Source organism: Medicago sativa, chromosome 1 (genome assembly GCF_051527215.1).
Source record: "Medicago sativa cultivar Bolivia chromosome 1, Bolivia_mono, whole genome shotgun sequence".
Classification (NCBI taxonomy): domain Eukaryota; kingdom Viridiplantae; phylum Streptophyta; class Magnoliopsida; order Fabales; family Fabaceae; genus Medicago; species Medicago sativa.
Window position 1 is genome coordinate 71344458 of NC_140749.1, and position 20693 is coordinate 71365150.

General features: G+C 33.1%; 3 protein-coding genes and 1 long non-coding RNA gene across 9 annotated transcripts; 2 read left to right on the forward strand and 2 right to left on the reverse strand.

Annotated features, from left to right (window-relative positions):
- Nucleotides 1–1031: 1031 nt before the first annotated feature.
- On the forward strand, nucleotides 1032–4835 carry LOC146957006 (kinesin-like protein KIN-14K). Of its 4 annotated transcripts, none has more exons than XM_085733396.1 (8): nucleotides 1032–1313; nucleotides 1759–1817; nucleotides 2089–2217; nucleotides 2456–2532; nucleotides 2623–2777; nucleotides 2962–3060; nucleotides 3696–3891; nucleotides 4217–4835. In XM_085733396.1, exons 4-8 carry the CDS (start codon nucleotides 2490–2492, stop codon nucleotides 4240–4242), a joined length of 519 nt encoding a protein of 172 aa, XP_085589522.1. In that variant the 5' UTR covers nucleotides 1032–1313; nucleotides 1759–1817; nucleotides 2089–2217; nucleotides 2456–2489; the 3' UTR covers nucleotides 4243–4835. The 4 variants fall into 4 exon arrangements, with proteins under 4 accessions (XP_085589522.1, XP_085589517.1, XP_085589528.1 ...); XM_085733391.1 differs by having other exon boundaries at nucleotides 1032–1303; XM_085733402.1 differs by having other exon boundaries at nucleotides 1032–1303; nucleotides 2116–2217.
- A 1394-nt stretch (nucleotides 4836–6229) lies between these two features.
- Nucleotides 6230–7814, forward strand: LOC146957007 (chaperone protein dnaJ 3-like). Of its 3 annotated transcripts, none has more exons than XM_085733420.1 (4): nucleotides 6230–6357; nucleotides 6480–6520; nucleotides 6675–6908; nucleotides 7296–7814. In XM_085733420.1, the coding sequence occupies exons 3-4, from the start codon at nucleotides 6809–6811 to the stop codon at nucleotides 7613–7615; spliced, it is 420 nt and encodes a 139-aa protein (XP_085589546.1). In that variant the 5' UTR covers nucleotides 6230–6357; nucleotides 6480–6520; nucleotides 6675–6808; the 3' UTR covers nucleotides 7616–7814. The 3 variants fall into 3 exon arrangements, with proteins under 3 accessions (XP_085589546.1, XP_085589542.1, XP_085589551.1); XM_085733416.1 differs by having other exon boundaries at nucleotides 6230–6335; nucleotides 6427–6520; XM_085733425.1 differs by having other exon boundaries at nucleotides 6230–6335.
- Nucleotides 7815–9556: 1742 nt separating this feature from the next.
- On the reverse strand, nucleotides 9557–10855 carry LOC146957008 (uncharacterized). The gene is made up of 2 exons (XR_015021764.1): nucleotides 10451–10855; nucleotides 9557–9769 (listed from the first exon to the last, which is right to left on the reverse strand). It is a non-coding gene; the product is annotated as an uncharacterized LOC146957008 (long non-coding RNA).
- A 5068-nt stretch (nucleotides 10856–15923) lies between these two features.
- LOC146957009 (uncharacterized) lies at nucleotides 15924–20450 on the reverse strand. Its single transcript, XM_085733436.1, has 2 exons — nucleotides 17127–20450; nucleotides 15924–16521 (listed from the first exon to the last, which is right to left on the reverse strand). The coding sequence occupies exons 1-2, from the start codon at nucleotides 20044–20046 to the stop codon at nucleotides 16139–16141; spliced, it is 3303 nt and encodes a 1100-aa protein (XP_085589562.1). The 5' UTR covers nucleotides 20047–20450; the 3' UTR covers nucleotides 15924–16138.
- Nucleotides 20451–20693: the final 243 nt, after the last annotated feature.

Below are 20693 nucleotides of genomic sequence, written 5' to 3' on the forward strand. Positions count from 1 at the left end.
TCTCCATTTTGTAATGTCTCTAAAACATCTTTACAAACCAAACACTGTACAATTGTAATTGTTTTGTCATGTCCATTTTTCCACGTATCAAACGCACCCTAAAAGCGGGATAAGTTGAGGGCAAGTGACGGACGGAACATAAACATAAAATTTTGTCTCTCGTTAAACCACAACACAACTTTTTGTGTCAAAAGAATTCAAGTTTGAACGCACCCAAGCATACGACATTATGATGATGTGTTTGACATGCTAAAAAATATGGACAATACAATGCAACTTCCCTTATAATGTGTGTTTGATTGTAAAACTATTTCAAATACATGATAAATTTAGGGCAAATGAAAGAACAAAAACATAAATTCTTTTTGACAAAAAAACATAAAATTCTTGTCACTTACTAAACCAACACACAATTTTTTGTCTCAAGTACAACTTGTCTAAAATATCAAAATCGCAATTTATACATCAAAATCGTATAAGACAAAAAATTATAAATACCATAAACGTTTGTCTTAAGTTAATTATTCATTGGCTAATATGTAGTTTGCCTAAATCTAAGATTTCAAGCCTACACCGCCGTACTAATCTCCGATGGTTTAATTTTTTTTCTTTAAAAGCTCGATATCCAGTTCAAGGACTAATTAATCCAATGAACCAATTAAACCCTCTGGAGGTTTAATTTGTATATTTCTTACAAATATATGGTTTTGATTTTTTTAAAAAAATATTATGTCATGTCATTTGATTAAAATTATTACAATTTTGCTATATTTCCTCTTAAATAATAATTGAAATTAATTTGAGCGCAAAATTTAAACAATATTTCATTTTTAAGTTAATAATAATATTTCATTTAAAACATTGCTAAACTATCTACTAAATCTACTAAACTAAATCCGAAAATACATGTCCGGTGAATTTACCATTTTACCCTTATTGGGGGTATTATGGTAAATTAATTAATTGGAGCTGCCCTGCCTATATATATGTGTTGTTTTTGTTGATGAAGAAAAGGAAAAAAAAAAAAAAACAAAACAAAACAGAACAGAACGGGACAGAGAGGGTCGAGGGAGAGGAGAAGAAGGAAAAGAAGAGGAGGAAAGTGACGGGAGAAAGGAAAAGAAAATTGAGGGAAAATTGAGGTCTTCATCAAATTTTGTAGGGAGGACACAACAAAAGTGACTGGAGAAAGGAAAAGAAAAGGAGGAAGGAAAGAAAGGTGAACGGAACAAGGGAAGATTGGAGAGAAGCTGGAGATAATTCATGAGAGTTGAAGATGGTGAAAATTTTGCAGAGATTGATGGTAGAGATAAGTATAATTACTCTTCAATTTCTTCAATTTTTGTTTGTTGTTCAATTTTTGTGTGTTCCTTTTTTCCCGTTTGTGTTGTTTTTATATTCTCTTTGTAAAAGAAAATAATTTTTATGTGTTGAATTAGTTGCATGTAGGTATTGATTTGGTTTTGAGAATTTTCATTAGGGTAATTTCATGTTTTTATTTTTGTATGAAGGAAATTGAAATTCATAGTAGAGAATAGGGTTTTATGTACTTTTTCAATTTTAAGTTTAGCCCTGAATTTTATGCTGTGTATTTTCATTTTCATGTGATTGTTCTGTATTTTTTTATATTCATTCAAATTAAACCTTGTGCTTCTGAATCTGATGTTAGAAAGGCTTTTAGAAAACTTGCTTTACAGGTTTGATTCTCTTTTGTTTTTGTCTCTAATTTGATTGATGGAATTTGGATTTGTCATCCAGATGTGTGCAAAGGAAGAGATTGTGAGGTGCAGTTTCACTTGATCAATGAGGCTTATGATGTGAGTTCCTAAAATTTCTCTAAACTATCCTTAATTTCTCTAAACTTCAATGAATGTTTTATGTACTTCCTTACTACATGAAATCTCTGCCATCAAATATCCCAAAATTGAAAAAGAGATCTCTTTTTGTAATTGTATAGTACAATTTGCATTGTATAGTGCCTATGTTTCTAAAAATTGCTATCAACTAGCTAACTTTCTGAGCATTATTTGCTTCTATGTTCCGTATGAAATACAATTTTAATCAATTTGCTGAAAAATATTTCTGTAGGGGGTGGTTTATTGGCAACCTCCAAAGCAAGCATTGGACAAGGAGAAAGAGCTTGTGTATGAGCCTTCTATTAGTCGTTATGGTAATGATGAAGGTATTCCTGAACTCATAGCAGCATTAGTGAAAAAGGTAAATGATCTAAATCCTATTTAGATTAGCTTATTGGAGCTTATTTATTGACATAAGTACTTTTGAGACTGTTTGAGAGAGCTTATGAAAACAACTTATGACGTGTCCATAAGTTTTTTCAACTTATTTTTATACGCTCTCCAAGATAGCTTCTGAAAATAACTTATATAAAAACAATTTGATTGTATTTTATCTTATGTTATCGAAGTAGCTTTGTATTGATATCTACTTTATATAGTTAATCAAAAGCGAAAAGGGTATCAGAAACGAGCATGCGGTGGGAACAGGAGGGAAGTGTGAATCAAATTGAAGAAGGTAACAACTTGCTTTTGTCTCTGAGGATAGTTTATTCGCAATTTTGCATTCCATATCTACGACACTGACTGGATTTTTATATGGTTTTAGGTATCCCGCTTACACCTCTGATAACATGGATAAATGTTGTGCTTCCTAACTTTAATATGCCCTTAGAAATTTCTGAGGAAGAATTAAGGGCATGCTTGAGGGATAGATCCGTATTATGTACCATTTTGGACAAACTGGTTCCTGGTTCGCTGGAGGTAGTAGGAATATCTTTTATTGTGTTATATGCTCAAGCTCATATACTATGCTTTTTCTTTTCCCCTAGCAGTTATGTATTCATTAACATCCATTGTTTATTAATTGAGCTGAAATCAAGTTAGAGCTGTTTTCATTATATTGTTTATGTCCTCTTTCTTCTAAAGAATGCATTTTTAACTTCAGGGAAGTGGTTCTTCGAATGAACCGATGAGTGTCGAAAGGTTTTTGGTGGCCTTGGATGAACTGGAATTATCGGGATTTGAATTGTCAGAGCTGGAGCAGGTATAAGAAGTTCCTTATGCACAATGCAATTTGAAAAAAAAAATGTTGAGTTACGACCTTTGCTATATTTGGCAATTGGCTGTCCTTGATTCAAGGGCTGGCTTGATAAATACCCCATTTGTCTGTACAAGGAGAACCACTGTATAATTTGATTAAGATGTTTAGTATTTTATTGTTGTGAGCTTAATATTTGCTTCAGTTGGATTTCTTTTATGGATTGTGAAAATAGTACCCAGCTTTATACGAGCATAGGCCGTGCATAATGTTGAATACTCCCTCCGTTCCTTTTTAAGTGTCACTTTTGGAGAATTTTTTTGTTCCTATTTAAGTGTCACTTTACATAGTTCAATGCAACATTAAATGTTATTTTACTAATATTACCCTTATTTATTATTGTTGAGAGAGAAATATATGTAATGATAAATAAGGTTATTATAGTAAATATAGAAATTATTGTATCAAAAGTAGCAACATTTATTGATTGTCTTGATTTGTGTAAAACGTCAAAATGTGACAATTAAAAAGGAACGGAGGTAGTAATAAAATAAATTGAATGGCTCTGTGCAAACATGACACTGTAATTCCATTTTTTCTACTGCACTATGTTAATCTGTACTAATTCTAAAATTTTGCAGGGATCCATGGTGCTTGTGTTGCAGTGCCTTGAGAATCTGAAAGCTCGCTTTGTATATAATGCTGCACGAGAAAATATCCGAGGTTGTTCCAGGAAGAGGTGGGACCAGCCCGTCCTAACATCCCTTGAAGAAACCGATAGTCGCCTCAAGGATGCTTCAAATTTCCAATCCGCTGTTGATGGTTATGTTGAATCAGGTATTAAGAATTTACTTCCTACAGCCTTAAATTTAAGTAAAAAAAATGGTCATGTTTGGTGGTCCATAATATATAAGCAAATTCTAGCTTGACATGTTTATGAATGGTACGTAAAAGCTTATATATTTTTATAAACTGTTTTGCATAAGCTCAAAAATCAGTCAATTTAAATGGACCCTAAGCCCTAAGCAATACAATGAGATAGCCGGTTAGAACAACTAACTCCCAAATGGGCCCTAAGTAATTCAATGAGATAGCCAGTTAGAACAACTAACTCTTATCTAATGTAACTGATAGGTAACTAACTTTTGCATCTCTGATATAGGTTGCTGGTTGCGAGGAAAGTGTTGAGGCGTTTAAGAATGTTTCTGGTGTTGGAGTGCTGGCGGATCTACTAGATCTTGCTACTGGTTCGAGTATGAGGACGAGGGAAAATGCAGTGTCGGCATTGCTTAATCTTGTGAGATGTGGTGGAGATGTAAGAGACGCGTTGGCGTTTGGTGCCATGGATGGAATTGCTGATGTTAAAGATAAAGGAAGTGTTAAGGGGCAGAGTAAGGGTTTTGAGTTGATGAGAGTGATGGTTGGTGATGTTCGTAATCATGGTAATGTCGTTTTGAATAGTGGTTCGTCGTTCGGTTCTTTGATGAATGAAGATAGTGGTACGTCGTTTTGAATGGTGGTTCGTCGTTTGGTTCTTTGATGAATGAAAATAGAGTTACGTTGATTTGAATAGTGGTTCATCGTTTTGGTCTATTGGTGAAATGAGTTTTAGGTTGGCGGATCATGTACAAAAATAGATTAGAATTTTGTTGTTGCTGTTATTGTTAATGATATGTTGTTATGATTCTATTGATTTTTATGTTATGATATGAGAAATACCATGATATGTTGTACATTCTAACAAAGAAAAACCTCATTAATTGAAAAGGTTATTATTCTTCCGGTGTGTAGAGTGCTTTTGATTTGAAGTTGGGTTTACAATCTGTGAAAGATTCAAGCTATAAATCAAAGAAGTAGTGAATGAATAGTTATGAATTATTTGTGTTTATGATATCATTGCTTGATACTTTTAAATGAAATGATGGATATTCAGTCAACTGAATAATTGTTGATCACAGAAACAGAACATTGCAACCAGTTGCTACTTATTTTATCTGTAAGTTATTTTTATTTTAGTGAAACTAAGCAAGATTCGAATTCCCATTAGTGAAATCCTACAAGGTACTATGCTATCACTAGGACATTTGCAATTAATTAGTGAAACTAAGTGATTTTATATAGCTTTGCTAAAATTAGTGATTTTGCAAGTCTCGGTGCCCATTCACACATGCACTGAATAATAGATGTATGGGGTGTTCATAAACTGTTTTAGAGACACTTGAACACAATCCAATTTAACAATATAATTGCAACTTATTTGCTTCTAAAAAAATGGGTTTGATTCTCAAACTCAAACTCATGCAATATCATTCAAATATGATTGACTAGCTGAAGGCTATTACTTCTCACAACTTCAATTCCTTGGAAGCTTATCACAAGGATAACTGAGTTCATACAGAGCTCCACATTCTGGAACTCCTTACCCTCACATTGCATGAATAGCAGTCCACAACACAGTCACAATTAGGACAAAGTTACTATAGTATTACTATTACACAACTAAAGGGACAATTTTTTACTGTCCCATATTGCTATTTAATGAAACTATAAATAGTCTTTTTGGTTAGTTTCTTTTTGGTAAATCTTGCACATTTTCTAAATAGATATAAAAATGTGGCATCGTAATTAGATTTGTTTTAGGTTTTTTTTGTTGAATATTTGGGTTTTGTTTGTGTTTCAGTACCATCCAAAGGAAGAGATTGTGGGGTGCAGTTTCACTTGATCAATGAGGCTTATGATGTGAGTTTTCCTAAAATTTCATTAAACTATCCTTAATTTTCATTGCATAGTTAATTTAATTGTTATAATTGTTTGGGTTGATTACTATTTTTAGATCCTTAAATATATGGATATTGATTGATATTGGAGATTTAAGATCATTCGGTTCACATTTTATCTTTACTAAATAGTAACTTTAGTAAAGATGAGTGCAATTTGTGAAGGTTAATATCCTATTTTTAATGTTGTTCTTTTAGTGATATCTGATGCCTCACCCTTTCCTTTTCAACTAGGAAAATTTGGAGCATTTTTTGCTTCTATACCTTTCAACCAGAAAAAATTGATTCTTTCCATTCAAATAACTAGATGTTGGGAACTGTTGGGTCTCTATGACATTACTCGAGCACTCCTAATGACTGCTAACAATTTTACAACTATGCTTTGATTTATTTGACAGGTTACAAGAGTAGCAAAAATTACTAGGAGTTATGAACATTTCTAGCTTATGCCAAAGTCGTAATTCTACCGACACCACACGTACTTTCATCGTGAGCCGAGCAAAGGTCTCCCTAAATGAATGTAGTTGTATGTAAAGAACAAAAGCACAGAATGTTTTTGCCTACAGGGTTTTTATTGACTAAATTATTTTATTAGGTGGTGTAAGTGCGCCTCTGTGGGCTTGACAGTGTTGGGTGTTTATATGACAGATTGACAGTGTTAGGTGACGTCGCAACGGATTGGAAAAAAGGTACACATCACCGGATACAAAACTGAATACCGTTGAATGTCTTTCAATTTGGAAGACAAATTTACAATGTTAATTATGAACAATGCCTGTGCATATGATTCTACTCCATTTTACATTACCTCACACCTTTAATAATCTGAGCAATTTTATGCAGGGTTCTCGCTGCAGCTGCTAAGATATCTGGACAAGATAATAGAGGTATATTGCAATGGTGTTGGAATCCGAGAGCATGCTTGAATAGGAGGTGATGGCTGGTGCCTTGTGGAGAGGACTGTTTTGGTTGCTGCTATGAGGTATTTAAATTTATTTGCAGAATCGAGTGAAAGAAGTTTACGTGCTCCAACGGCTACTTTAGTGATTGATTTGTCTGCCATGGAGTTGTTAGCAAGTAAGTTTTGTGGTTCTAAATTTGTTTTGTTAATTTTGTTTCATTCCTTTAGTTCTAAATTTTTAGCGATTCTTAGTTTATGCAATCTCTTTTATGTGTATGTTGTCGCAGATTGGTTATACTGTTTGTGCATAATTGTGTTTTTAATTTTTTATGGCATTGTTGTCCTGTTCATATATGAAAATTCTTTTTGAAAAGAAACAAAATTGAGACTTAAACCCAACTTGATAATACCAAGGGCGACATCAAATGCTTCTATAGGATTTGAGATTTAAGGTGTTTTTTTTCTCTCTGACATCTGGTTTACTGCATTGTCAAAACATTCTTGAGTGATTGAAATTTTGTTTGGCTTTGGTACTAAAAATTTCCAATTTTTGGTTATTGCAGATTCTTACAAGGCAATCAATGATGAAGGAATGCCAATGTACCAGAGACCTTTCATGAAAGGCAAACTTTACATTAATTTCACTGTGGAGTTCCCTGAGTCTCTAACTCTTGATCAAGTTAAGGCTTTGGAGACAATTCTGCTAGCAAGGCCTGTATCACAGTTGACAGACATGGAGCTGGATGAGTGTGAGGAGACAACACTTCATGACGTCAACATTGAAGAAGAGACAAGAAGAAGGCAGCAAGCTCAGCAAGAGGCATATGATGAAGATGATGAGATGCCTGGTGGTGCTCAAAGAGTACAGTGTGCTCAGCAGTAATGAGTTTGGAGATGTGCTGTGGTAGAACCTTTGGTGATGTCCTTCATAGATGTGTTTTAGCTTTGTTGGGCTAAACATAGTGGTGTGTCTGATCAAATGATTTTTGAAAAACAGTGTAGCATTTATTTCCGTATAGAGATATCCTATATGGTTAATTTTACTAGACTCTTGACCCGTGCTACCGCACGGATCTTTCCAAGAAGAAGTTAAACGAATAAGTCGCAACAATGTAAACATATATAGTTTAATAGAAGTCATATAAAAATTAAAAAATAAAATGAATTGAAAATTGATTTCATCGGTTATGGCCATTATTTGATGGTGAAATGTCAAAAATTTAAAATTACAAAACGGGTTGACACTATTAAAAATTACAAAAGAAATTAATAGAGATAAATGTTGCAATAAAAATAAAAATCTTCATAAAATTTGAATCTTACCAAAACATCTATTTACTTTTAGCAGATCCAAAAACATACTCCCCCCGGTCACATTTATAAGCATAAATGCATTTTTTAGGTTCATTGAATAAATAATGAATTTGGTCTATATATTGACCAAATACATTAAGTATTGAATGAATCTAAAAAGTGATTTTTTGCTTATAAATGTGACCGGAGGGAGTAATTTATTAAGCTTATTTGTTTGCTTTTTGATAACAAAAGTTAGGAAAATATTTTTTTTAAAAGGAAAATTAACACACATGTTAGCATGATCTCGAAAATCAAAATAAGTAGAACTATAACTAATAATTAAGACCCGTTAACTATAAAAAACCACATATTTTACTGATATTAACTAAAATTTGAAGTAAAATTGGTGATGTCTTTTTTTCAGTTTACAATAGGATCCCTTTAAACAACCATTTATAGGTGGTATGGTACCCATGTACTTTTTTGGATGATGACTAAACCGATTGTTAGAGATTCCACATTGAGGAAATTTTGCCCCATACCCCAACATATGTACTTTCACCCCTACAAATATTCAAATATTCTAATTTTACCCTTTTTATTATTTAACCAATTACACATTAATTTCCCAATTCGGTACTAGTTCACCCCACCTGAATAAAGGTTCCAATCTTTTTTCGGAATACTCATACTAACCTTTCCGATAATTATTCAGAATAATCATGTGTATCTTTCCGTAATAATCCAAACTCTCAAATGGTTGGATCCAATAGTGGGGTGGGAAGGGCATAGTAGTGACAGAACAATCACTAGTGGTTTATTGCTCTTATGTGCCAAGCAAAAAACAATGGAATGATATTGGTGAGGGATAGAGAAAAGTATGGTAAGTAATTAACCCACCTCTTCGAATCAAGTCTTAGTAATCTAAATAAAATAGCAATAATTCCCATTCTCAATTTTGACAGAGAAGAATACGATTTCGGATGAGGATTGAGTAACAAAAAATTAAGAACTTAAAAAAACGAATTTCCAGAACCGATTTCGGGAATAATCAACAGGAACTTTTTGCATATGTCTTCTGGGAATCAATGATTCCGAGATCGATTCCTACAATTCAGAACACGATTACGTGAACTATTCTCTCGTAACCCACTGACCCAGAAAACGTTGACAAATCCATAATCCTCAAATAGTGAACAATTAAGAGAATAAACACATGAAAAGATTAAGAGAGCAATCAGTAATTGATGTTTGGCAAAGACGTCTTACTGTTTATTTGAGTTTTCACCCCAGCGAAGGTTTTTTCTAGAAAAAGGTAGGGGTGAACAAGTGAATGGTGATTGTGTTTTATTTTTATTTTTATATAAAGGGTAAATTTGGTAGTTTGTGTCTAATGTTAGGGTGAAGGTATAATTGTAGGGGTGTGGGGTATAACTTCCCCACATTGAGGCTTAAAGTCAATTATATAATCCAGAAGAATAATTATTTATATATAAGTTTAAATATATGTATTAAGTTTAGAGATATATACAAAGAATTTCCCATTTTTTACCATTAAACAATAGAATTTTCCATTTCAGAATCTCAACAATAATAATGTGGAGTGGCTTAAACTTTCTATTTTTTGGTCATTGCTACTATCTTTCTTTCATTGAGAATCATGCTATGAGTATCCTATTTCTTTTCTCTTTCTGAAAAGTTTTTTGGTTACATTCTCTTTCTGAAATGCTACAATATGAATCTGTCAGTGAAAGGAAAAAAAATTAATACCAGTAAAAAAGAAACAACTTTAACTTGTAAGAAACAACAACACAATGATACATGTACACATCTCATATTCGCTAACACTTATTCAACACCCTATTTTATCTTTATGATCAAAAGTTTATGCATAAAAAAAACAACAAAAGAATCATATTCATCCAATAAAACACACTTAAGCTTTTTTTTGCAAAAAAAAACAAAAGATTCATATATTTCAAATGAGGATTAGTGCTATTACATATAGTTTTTTGGCTCCCCAATTCCATTATATTGGGGAAAAAATGTTGTGGAATATACAAAGAACTTAGATATCAAGGACTAAAGCTAATATTATTTCAAAAATAAAAAGGACTAAAACTAATATGCAAAATGGAGTTATATATGCCATTCTCAATGTCAGAGTCATGAGTGATCACTCTATTTATAGGTTGATGGGATAAATTAAAGGTGAAATCCTATTTATAATTTTATATAGTTCGGATGGCTTCAAATAACACAATATACCCAACTTCTTGTCTCTGCATCAAAAGGCTCCTCCTTATCAATCATTGTTGAAGAATTTTTTTTTGGTAAAAATCCCCAAAAAGATTATTAAAATGTTTCTAATCAAACCCATAAAACAAAATAAAAAATGAAAATGAAAGATGATTCAACTTACATAATTTGTAGAGGAGGGAATTTGGATGAATATTAAAGACAATACACACTTGAATCTGCAATAGTGAGGAGGGACAACATCAATGTAATTGTAGCCCAAACCATGTTGTCGATGAAGAACAATCCTAAAACTCACTATTCCAAAGCAAATTAAGAAAACAATTTGTACCTCGAACAAATCAATAATCCATTTTAGCCATTCAGTACACATTAAGAAAAAGGTCAACAATTGAAGATAAACCAACTATCCTCAAAAGAAAAGGAATTGCACATGAATAAAAATGATGAGAGAAAATTACCTCAACGACAAAATATTCAAGACGACGGCGAGGTAAACAGGAGGAGCGGCGCTGGTACAACCTTAAGAAACTGAGTGATACAAAAAACAGGAAATTAAAGATCATCCTTGCTGCTCCTTGAGTAGGCCTTCTAGCGCTCTGCATAAAAAGAGAATAACAAATTGTTACCACATTGATTCAAGTCCAGCACAGGAAAAAAAAAAGACACTGTTGCATTCTTACATCCCTAACATGAAACTGAATGCAAATCCTTTTGTATTGAAGTCGTAATTCATTCACAATTTTGTCAAAATGAGTGACTGAATTTAGATTCAAAGGAGCTGCACAAAAAAACACCAAGCAACTGATTAGAACCAAATATATTCAATGAAACATGATTAGATTGATTAGAACAGAAATTGTATGGAAATCCATTAAGATTAACTGTACCACAAAGGTATGTGCACGCCACTATTTATACCGGACTCATAGACAAAATGAATTTGAATCATGGTGACATGTGTACACAATGAATTGGGGAGTTGGAGAGACTTCTCGTGGAATACAAATTCACTTGCTGCATGGAGAGATATGGAAGGCCACATTAAATGTTTAATGGATCAGTGGGTAGTTGGCAGGAATGACCGAAATTAATGCAAGAAAATTTTGTTAATTTTGTTAATAAAGGTTGGAGCGATCTGTATTGTCAAAAAAATAGGAGTGGATATGCAACAGATAAATGAGAGTGGAATTTGTTAAGAAGGACTGTAGCGACAGATAAGAGTGGATATGCAACAAATTTGTTGTTTTTATTGTTAATAATATTTTTTTAATAGGAGTGGATATGAACAATTTGTTAATAGGAGTGATTTTTTTTTTTTTATGTTTATCTGTTTAGTAGGAAACGATTAGGAACAATACGATTTTTGGCTTGCAAAAAAATAGGGTTAATAGGGTTAAACAAATCGGAATTAAGCTTTAGGGTTAAAACAGTAAATTTCAGCAATAGGGTTTAGGTTAAAATTAGAGCTAAAATAAGCTTTCGTGTTAACTTTTATAGATAAATAGATTTGGGTAGAAAATATTTGCTTCATAAAAAAAAAGGCAGGAGGATAGGAATAAAATTGGTGCGATGCATTTTTTTAGATGGAATTTGTTATGTTAAATAATTGCAAACCTAAAAGTGTAGAAAATATTTGCTTAAAAAAAAAAGAAGGATAGGAATAAAAAAAAAGGAGGATAGGAAAAAAAATAATAAGGATTCGGCCGGCCAAAAGGAGGATAGGAATAAAAAAAAAAGGAGGATAGGAATTCAAAAAAAAATAATAACAAAATTCGGCTGGCATTAATTAAGTAAGATGATCAATGGCTAAAATTGAATGGCGCCTAAATGTGCAAGATCCAATGGCTCAGAAAATTGGAGAGAAATGGGGGAAAAATATTAGGGTTAGAAATAGCTTTAGGGGTTAAGCTTTATTATATAAGATGATAAGATGATGAGAGAAAATTACCTCAACGACAAAATATTCAAGACGACGGCGAGGTAAACAGGAGGAGCGGCTCTGGTACAACCTTAAGAAACTGAGTGATACAGAAAACAGGAAATTAAAGATCATCCTTGCTGCTCCTTGAGTAGGCCTTCTAGCGCCCTGCATAAAAAAAGAATAACAAATTGTTACCACATTGATTCAAGTCCAGCACAGGAAAATAAACGACACTGTTGCATTCTTACATCCCTAACATGAAACTGAATGCAAATCCTTTTGTATTGAAGTCGTAATTCATTCACAATTTTGTCAAAATCAGTGACTGGATTTAGATTCAAAGGATCTGCACAAAAAAACACCAAGCAATTGATTAGAACCAAATATATTCAATGAAACATGATTAGATTGATTAGAACAGAAATTGTATGGAAATCCATTAAGATTAACTGTACCACAAAGGTATGTGCACGCCACTATTTATACCGGACTCATAGACAAAATGAATTTGAATCAAAGTGACATGTGTACACAATGAATTGGGGAGTTGGAGAGACTTCTCGTGGAATACAAATTCACTTGCTGCATGGAGAGATATGGAAGGCCACATTAAATGTTTAATGGATCAGTGGGTAGTTGGCAGGAATGACCGAAATTAATGCAAGAAAATTTTGTTAATTTTGTTAATAAAGGTTGGAGCGATCTGTATTGTCAAAAAAATAGGAGTGGATATGCAACAGACAAATGGGAGTGGAATTTGTTAAGAAGGACTGTAGCGACAGATAAGAGTGGATATGCAACAGATTTGTTGTTTTTATTGTTAATAATATTTTGTTAATAGGAGTGGATAGGAACAATTTGTTAATAGGAGTGATTTTTTTTTTTTTTATGTTTATCTGTTTAGTAGGAAATGATTAGGAACAATACGATTTTTGGCTTGCAAAAAAATAAGGTTAATAGGGTTAAACAAATCGGAATTAAACTTTAGGGTTAAAACAGTAAATTTAAGCAATAGGGTTTAGGTTAAAATTAGAGCTAAAATAAGCTTTCGGGTTAACTTTTATAGATAAATAGATTAGGGTAGAAAATATTTGCTTCATAAAAAAAAAGGCAGGAGAATAGGAATAAAATTGGTGCGATGCATTTTTTTAGATGGAATTTGTTATGTTAAATAATTGCAAACCTAAAAGTGTAGAAAATATTTGCTTAAAAAAAGAAAAGAAGGATAGGAATAAAAAAAAAGGAGGATAGGAATTCAAAAAAAAATAATAATAAGGATTCGGGCCGGCCAAAAGGAAGATAGGAATTAAAAAAAAAATAAGGATTCGAAAAAAAAAAGGAGGATAGGAATAAAAAAAAGGAGGATAGAAATTCGTAAAAAAATAATAACAAAATTCGGCTGACATTAATTAAGTAAGATGATCAATAGCTAAAATTGAATGGCGCCTAAATGTGCAAGATCCAATGGCTCAGAAAAGTGGAGGGAGAAATGGGGGGAAAATATTAGGGTTAGAAATAGCTTTAGGAGTTAAGCTTTATTATATAAGATAATAAGATAATTTGTTCCCTTGTGTTTGCAAAATTGCAGCTACTCTGAGTTTACTCTCCCTCTCTTGTTAAGCAATTTTTTCCTTTCCTTCCTTGCGTGTTTCATTTTCCTATGAATTGTAACAAGATGAGCCGATAGAAATTTGTTGTTTGGTCTGTATATGGTATAGTTATATTACTTACGTTTTGTTTGTGAATGTTTTGTTTGAAGGCAGTTAGCTGGTTACAATTAAATATACAACTTGATTAAACCACATGAAGAATTATTTTATAGTTATACTATATAGGGCTACGTGCTTGACATTATAGAATATATGCAAGTTGTTAACGGCTAATCTACAAGATTAATTATAGGCTTAATTACACTTTTGGTCCTCGTGTTTTGCCCTACTCACGAAACTGGTCCTGCCCTTTTAAAACAGAACAAAATTGTCTTTCAATTATCATTTTTGTTGCATTTTTCGTCCTAACCCCCATTTTATTTTCCAAAAACGCAGAGAAATAACAATTTTAGACCTACCCCTATGCTCAACCATGAAATAAACAAGGAATAAAGCATGTGGGTACAAAGAATCCACTTTATTCAACACACTAACCCAAAAAACCCTAATTTCTAAGACGTTTTCAAATTAGGGTTTTTTTTTTGTTAGTGTGCTGAATAGAGTAGATTTCTTGTACCCATATGCTTTATTCCTTGTTGATTTCATGGTTGAGCATAGGGGTGGGTCTAAAACTGCCATTTCTCTGCGTTTCTGGAGTTTGAAAATAGGAGGTAGGACGAAAAATGCAACAAAAATGATAATTGAAGGACGATTTTGTTCTGTTTTAAAAGGGCAGGACCAGTTTCGTGAGTAGGCCAAAACATGAGGACCAAAAGTGTAATTAAGCCTTAATTATAATGCATGAAAGGCTTGCTTTTTGAACCAAGTCCATCAAAGATAATATTTTTTGTTAGATCTTTTTTGCATCCCATATAACTTAATTTCTTGAGTTACAAAAGCTCCTGTTGCAACTTTAGGGGAGGATAACGTCATGATTTTATATTTCTTGAATCAAAAAATATTCATTCATAAATGGATAGATCACTTGAGATATTATATTGTATTCTTTAAGCATTGTGAACAATTGGTTTGTGGAACTTGAATTCTTTATATGATAGTAATATCATTGATGAAATGAATGTTTTTACTACTTGAAATTTTCTGGTTGTGCAGAAGCTACGAAATGAATTTTAAGTGAGATATATTTATTATCTAGAAGCATGAAATATTCAAAAACTTACAAAAAAATTTTTGTCTAATAAAAAGGCACCAAAGATAAAGAGATTAATTCAAGCAAATAAAACATGTTAAGATGAAGCAGTCAGAAAATATATCAGAGCTACCAAAATAATACGTGATGGACGCCCGTGTTGAAGACACAAATTCAAATAGAATTATACACAAACTCTTCTTATGGATTAATTTTCGTTGTTCAACATCCGCCATTTTGACGAATCACCTTAACTCTAATCCTAAATTATCTTCACTTGGGGATGTTGTTTCTTTGGTTCATTTTGTAGGATGTTGATATTGGTGTTAACCCTTTTTTGGTAACTTTATGACAGTAGCGCTCGCTTTTATAATTTTAGCTAATATGTAATCGTAATTTGCACATCATTGGTTCCAATTAGTTTAATCTTAATTATTATGTTGTTTTTTTTGTTCTCATGAACAAAATATATGCCCTTTTCATGAATCAAGAGTTGGTATGACTTTGATAAATATTTTGATAAATATTTATAATGTTTGTGCAATATTCCTTAATTTACTATTTTTCTTTTGGAACAATTTTTTTTTACAATATACGTTATTCAACCCGTGCGAAGCACGGGTTTGGGTGTTTCATTATTGGTTCCAATTAGTAATTTCATCTTAATTATTACGTTGTTTTCCTGGTTTCATGAACAAAATATATGCTCTTTTCATGAATCAAAACTTGGTTAGGCTTTGATAAATATTTCTAATGTTTGTGCAATATTCCTTAATTTGCTCATTTTTTCTTTCGAATAATTTTTTTAAAAGATACATTATTCAACCCCGTGCGAAGCACAGGTTTGTAACTAGTTAAAAGTAGAGGAAAATAAGAAACATGGATCAACAAACATTTGAACATGACTGTGCTCATCTCAAAATCATATTTGAATGAGATCACTTTAAACTAGAAAAATGAAACGGCAAACACTACAACCCGAATTAGATATGAAATTTGAAGAAACACAAAACTAATATACAAAACAAAACATAATCCAACAACAAATGTGAACTTTACATTTAAAAGCTACCACTAAAATTATTTTTTTACAAAGTTTATTCAAGAACTTTATACAAAAACAAAGAGTCAATGTTCTTCTATCTTACTTGATTCTTGACATGGAGATAACAAAGATTGCTCTTTCCGTTGACTTGAACTTGTAAGCATTGAGACAACTTTACGCATAGTTGGGCGTCTAGAAGGAGAGTTGTCGGTGCACATTAAAGCAATTTTTAAGACATCAAATACTTGTGCAACATCAATTTCATGTAGTAGGTCCAATTTTGCATCAAGGATGTTGTCTAGTTTCAATGAATATTTGTTGATATTATTTGTCACCCATGTTACAAGATCACCACCACCTTGATCCAATGATTGGACTGGCTTCTTGCCTGTAAGTAACTCCAAAAGGACTACTCCATAACTGTATACATCACATTTTTCTGTGATTTTCATTGTGTATGCATACTCTGCATCAACGATGTTACAGTCATTATCATTTTACGATAAAATGAAACCTTTAAGATATTGAAAAAATCTGTTTATGGGTAAAATCACAATGTCACATACAAATGAGATGCCGAATCTTAACACGAGAATGTTATGTGATCGATCTCATTGTTAAAATTTTTTAGGTCCAACAACTTAAAAAAATATGCAAGTAGATTTTAATCGGCTTAAATTGAATTTCAACATAAGAATATTCAAATTCCTTAATGTGAACACACGACTTGAGTATAAGAAAAATAAATGGAATAACAATACAAATAAAACAAAAGAGCGAATAATAATGTTTTAAAATCTGATTAGAGATCGAACTAGCTAATGAGATCTCTAAATCATGGTTCAATCGGTCAAACTATGACATAACAAATAAATAAAAAATATCACATAGGCAAAAATAAATAAACGCAATAAAAAAGCTAGGATCAAACTCACTGGTGAACTAGCTAGTTCTTAGTTGAACCGACCAATTTGATCCAGTTTTTTATAACATTGGCATAAAACCTTGTATAAAATGCAACAATGATTGAAGAGGAAAAAAAAATTGGAATGTGTTTGGATGAATTCTCACCAGGGGCAATGTAGCCATAAGAACCAACAACAGCAGACATTGATTTAGACCTTGAGATATCAATTAGCTTAGCCAAACCAAAATCACCAACATGAGCTTCAAATTCATGGTCAATAAGTATGTTATTGGATTTGATATCACGGTGGATAATTCTAGGCTTGCAATCATGGTGCAAATAAGAGAGTCCTTGTGCAGTTCCAAGTGCAATCCTAAACCTTGAATACCAATCTAGACTAGAGGAAGATTCTCCATGAAGTAACTCTCCCAAACTACCCTTTTCCATGTACTCATAAAATAGCATACTTGAGCCACTATGGTTGCAGAAACCATATAACTTCACAATGTTTCTATGCCTTATTTTTCCCAAAGTTGAGATTTCGGCGCGGAAACAGCCATTTAGATCAATGCTGTTGTTGTGACTGTTTGGTGTTAGCTTCTTTATAGCAATTGACTTTGTATTTGCGTGATCAATTGATATATCTGCTCTATATACAGTTCCACTGCCACCTTTTCCAATTTCATATTTGGAATGGAAATTTTCAGTAGCTTCAACCATGTCTTGGAAACTCAACTCCTCTTTTGGGAAAAAGTACGTGTTTGAAATATTTGGAGAATTTGGTTTATCTATAACTTGTTGTGGCACAATGAGATTTCTCATGAGATATATAACAACTAGAATTAAAATCAAAGAAACAACACTAACAATAGCTGCAACTATAGCTAGAATTTTTCCTAGTTTATTTGGAGGTGAGTGTGATGGTGACTTTGGACAAGGGACAAGGTGTCCTCCACAGAGACCTTTGTTTCCCGAAAAGCAGCTGAATGTTGAGTTTTGAATCAGAGGTAAAGAAGGTAAAGGGCCTGTAAGATCATTGTAGGAGAAATTGAAAGAAAGTAAACTTGAAAGTCTGTTAAAAGAGTCTGGAATTTCGCCACTCAAATGGTTGTTATTGAGTTGAAGGGATTCTAGCATAATAAGATTCCCAAGTTTAGAGGGTATTTGGCCTGAAAGTTTATTATAGCTGAGATTAAGTGTGATTTGCAAGGATGAGAGGGAACCTAATTCTTGTGGAATGTAACCACGAAATGAGTTTTCGCTCATTTGTAGTTCGGTCAACCGGAAGAGTTTTCCGACTTCCAATGGAATATTACCAGAAAAGTTGTTATGTGAGAGCCTGAGAAGCTCTAACTGTGAAAGAGTTCCTATCTCACCTGATAACGTACCTGCGAAGCTGTTTCCGCTGAGGTCAAGTCTTTGTAACTTCCTGCATTTGAAAAGTTCCATAGGCACTCTACCAAAAAGACAATTTGATGAGACATTAAAGGACACCAACTGAGAAAGGTTACCGATTTCTTTTGGCAGTTCAGACGAAAAGTGGTTGTTAGAAAGGTGAAGTCTTTGCAAATTTTTGAATTTACCAATTTGTGGAGGAATAGGGCCTGTGAAGTCATTCTGATCCAAATCAACTGTTGAAAGATTTACAAGCTTGCATAAATTAGAAGGAAACTTGCCCCTCAAGTTGTTACTGAAGAGGCGAAGATAAAGCAAAGACTTGCAGCTTGTAATTCCATAAGGTATATTTCCGGCGAGTTTGTTTGATCCTAAGTTCAAGATCATCAACTTGGATAGTTGGCAAAGATGAACTGGAATTCTTCCAACCAAAAAGTTGAATGACAAATCAAGCACCCAAAGAGGACTATTTGCTCCAAGTGCATAAGGAATTCTACCACTTAATGAGTTGTTGAAGAGTTGCAAAGAGGTAAGGTTAGTTAAATCTTGAAATCCATTAGGAATAGTGCCATTGAGATAATTGATAGAGAGATCAAGGTCAGTCAAGTTTTTCAATGTGGTGAACTCATTTGGAATCATGCCGGTTAACTTGTTCTGAAAGAGATGAAGCAACCGCAAGCCTTTTATATTAACCAACTCGATCGGTATCTCTCCTGTAAGAAGATTCTCTGAAAAATCAATCTCAATTGCAACAGAAAGGTTTCCAATCTCCCTTGGAATATTTCCTGTCAACTCATTCCTGTAAAGGTATAGTTTCTTTAGGACTTCAAGGTTTCCAAGCTCCTTTGGAATTGATTCCACAAGATTGTTCTGATAAAGAGCAAGAACCTCCAAATTTGTACAGTTTCCAAGCTCTTTAGGTATACCACCATGAAGATTATTTTCCCTAAGGACCAAACATTGCAAGTTCTTGAGTAACCCAAGTTCTTTTGGTATTTCACCACTTATCTGATTTTGAGTTAAACCAAGATACTGCAAGCTTTCACATCCACCTATCTCTTGAGGTAGACTTCCTGAGATCATATTCTGTCCGGCTCTAAACCTGATCAATCTTTTAAGGTTCCCGATAGAAGGTGGCAAAGGTCCACTGAGATGATTGGTGTAAAGAGTAACTATTGAGAGTGAAGAAAGGTTACCAATTGCATCCGGTAAGGGTCCAGAGAGCTGGTTGTTGGAAAGATGCAATTCGGTTAAATTGGAAAGCCGGCCTATTTCAGCAGGAATTTGGCCATCAAATTGATTTATGTTGAGACCAAGAATCTGCAAACTTGTACAGTTTCCAATTTCCTTTGGTATAAAACCAGAGAAAGTGTTTTGAGACAGATTAAGGTGAAGTAAGTGAACCAAACCACCGATGCTGGAAGACAAAGAGCCTGAGAGATTCATTGCATGCAAGTCAAGAGACTCCACCATTGGATTGATGTCACTGTTGCAGATGACACCTTTCCAACCACAAGGTGTGGAATCACTTGAATCCCAATTCTCAAGATGATTGTATTTGTCAAACAGTCTCCCTTTTATAGACATAAGGTATTTTCCCTCTGTATTAAGCCCTTTAGATAGAGAGAAAATAAGAGTAAATATCAACATCACAAATAATGTAGATACATTCCTCGCCATCTGCATCATACACTAAGGACCACTTGCACATGAAAAATATGCACAGGGTTCTATTGGAGGTGAAGTGCTTACTTTTTTTTTTTTTTTTTTTCCTCTTGGAAGAAAATAGAATTGAAGCACTAGAAGATTCATTAAAACAGGCAAATTTTGAAGGAATATTGAGAAGAGGAATGACACTTCCCATAATAATGGGAAGGTACATAGAGCTGTGGAATATGATTGCCAACTAGTAAAAAAATAATGGTAAAAAAATGGATAGATAGCATATTAGCATATTGATGGTTGGTGGACAAATGAAGCATTCAGAGATCCCACTTTCTATGAATGGTAAGTTCATCATTTAGAGGAAGAAACAACCTCTATTGGCTAGGCAACCCTAACCGGTTATATTTGCAATTTCAGAATTTTATCTTAATGGAAGCCTCTCTGACCAATAATATAAATGATTTAATTCATATACACTTCCGGTGTTAAGAGTTTTCGGCAAACTAATCGTAATTCTTAGATCATTAGAAACATTTGATTTTTATCATAATAACTTCTAAAGTCACATACATGATTGATTGCGATGTGCTGATTTAGTGCATGAAAATAAACTCTACTATAAAAAGGATGAAATATTGATTTGAAAATGAAATGATGTATTAGGCAAAAGG

Bases quoted from the DNA above. Each gene is read 5' to 3' on its own strand.
- LOC146957006 (XM_085733396.1), top strand. From the start codon at position 2,490: ATGCGGTGGGAACAGGAGGGAAGTGTGAATCAAATTGAAGAAG. The intron at 3,061-3,695 runs GTATAAGAAGTT...AAAATTTTGCAG, and splicing joins AATTGTCAGAGCTGGAGCAG to GGATCCATGGTGCTTGTGTT. The intron at 3,892-4,216 runs GTATTAAGAATT...TCTCTGATATAG, and splicing joins TGATGGTTATGTTGAATCAG to GTTGCTGGTTGCGAGGAAAG.
- LOC146957007 (XM_085733420.1), top strand. From the start codon at position 6,809: ATGAGGTATTTAAATTTATTTGCAGAATCGAGTGAAAGAAGTTTACGT. The intron at 6,909-7,295 runs GTAAGTTTTGTG...TGGTTATTGCAG, and splicing joins TGCCATGGAGTTGTTAGCAA to ATTCTTACAAGGCAATCAAT.
- LOC146957009 (XM_085733436.1), bottom strand. From the start codon at position 20,046: ATGATGCAGATGGCGAGGAATGTATCTACATTATTTGTGATGTTGATA. The intron at 16,522-17,126 runs GTGAGAATTCAT...TCGTTGATGCAG, and splicing joins TTATGGCTACATTGCCCCTG to AGTATGCATACACAATGAAA.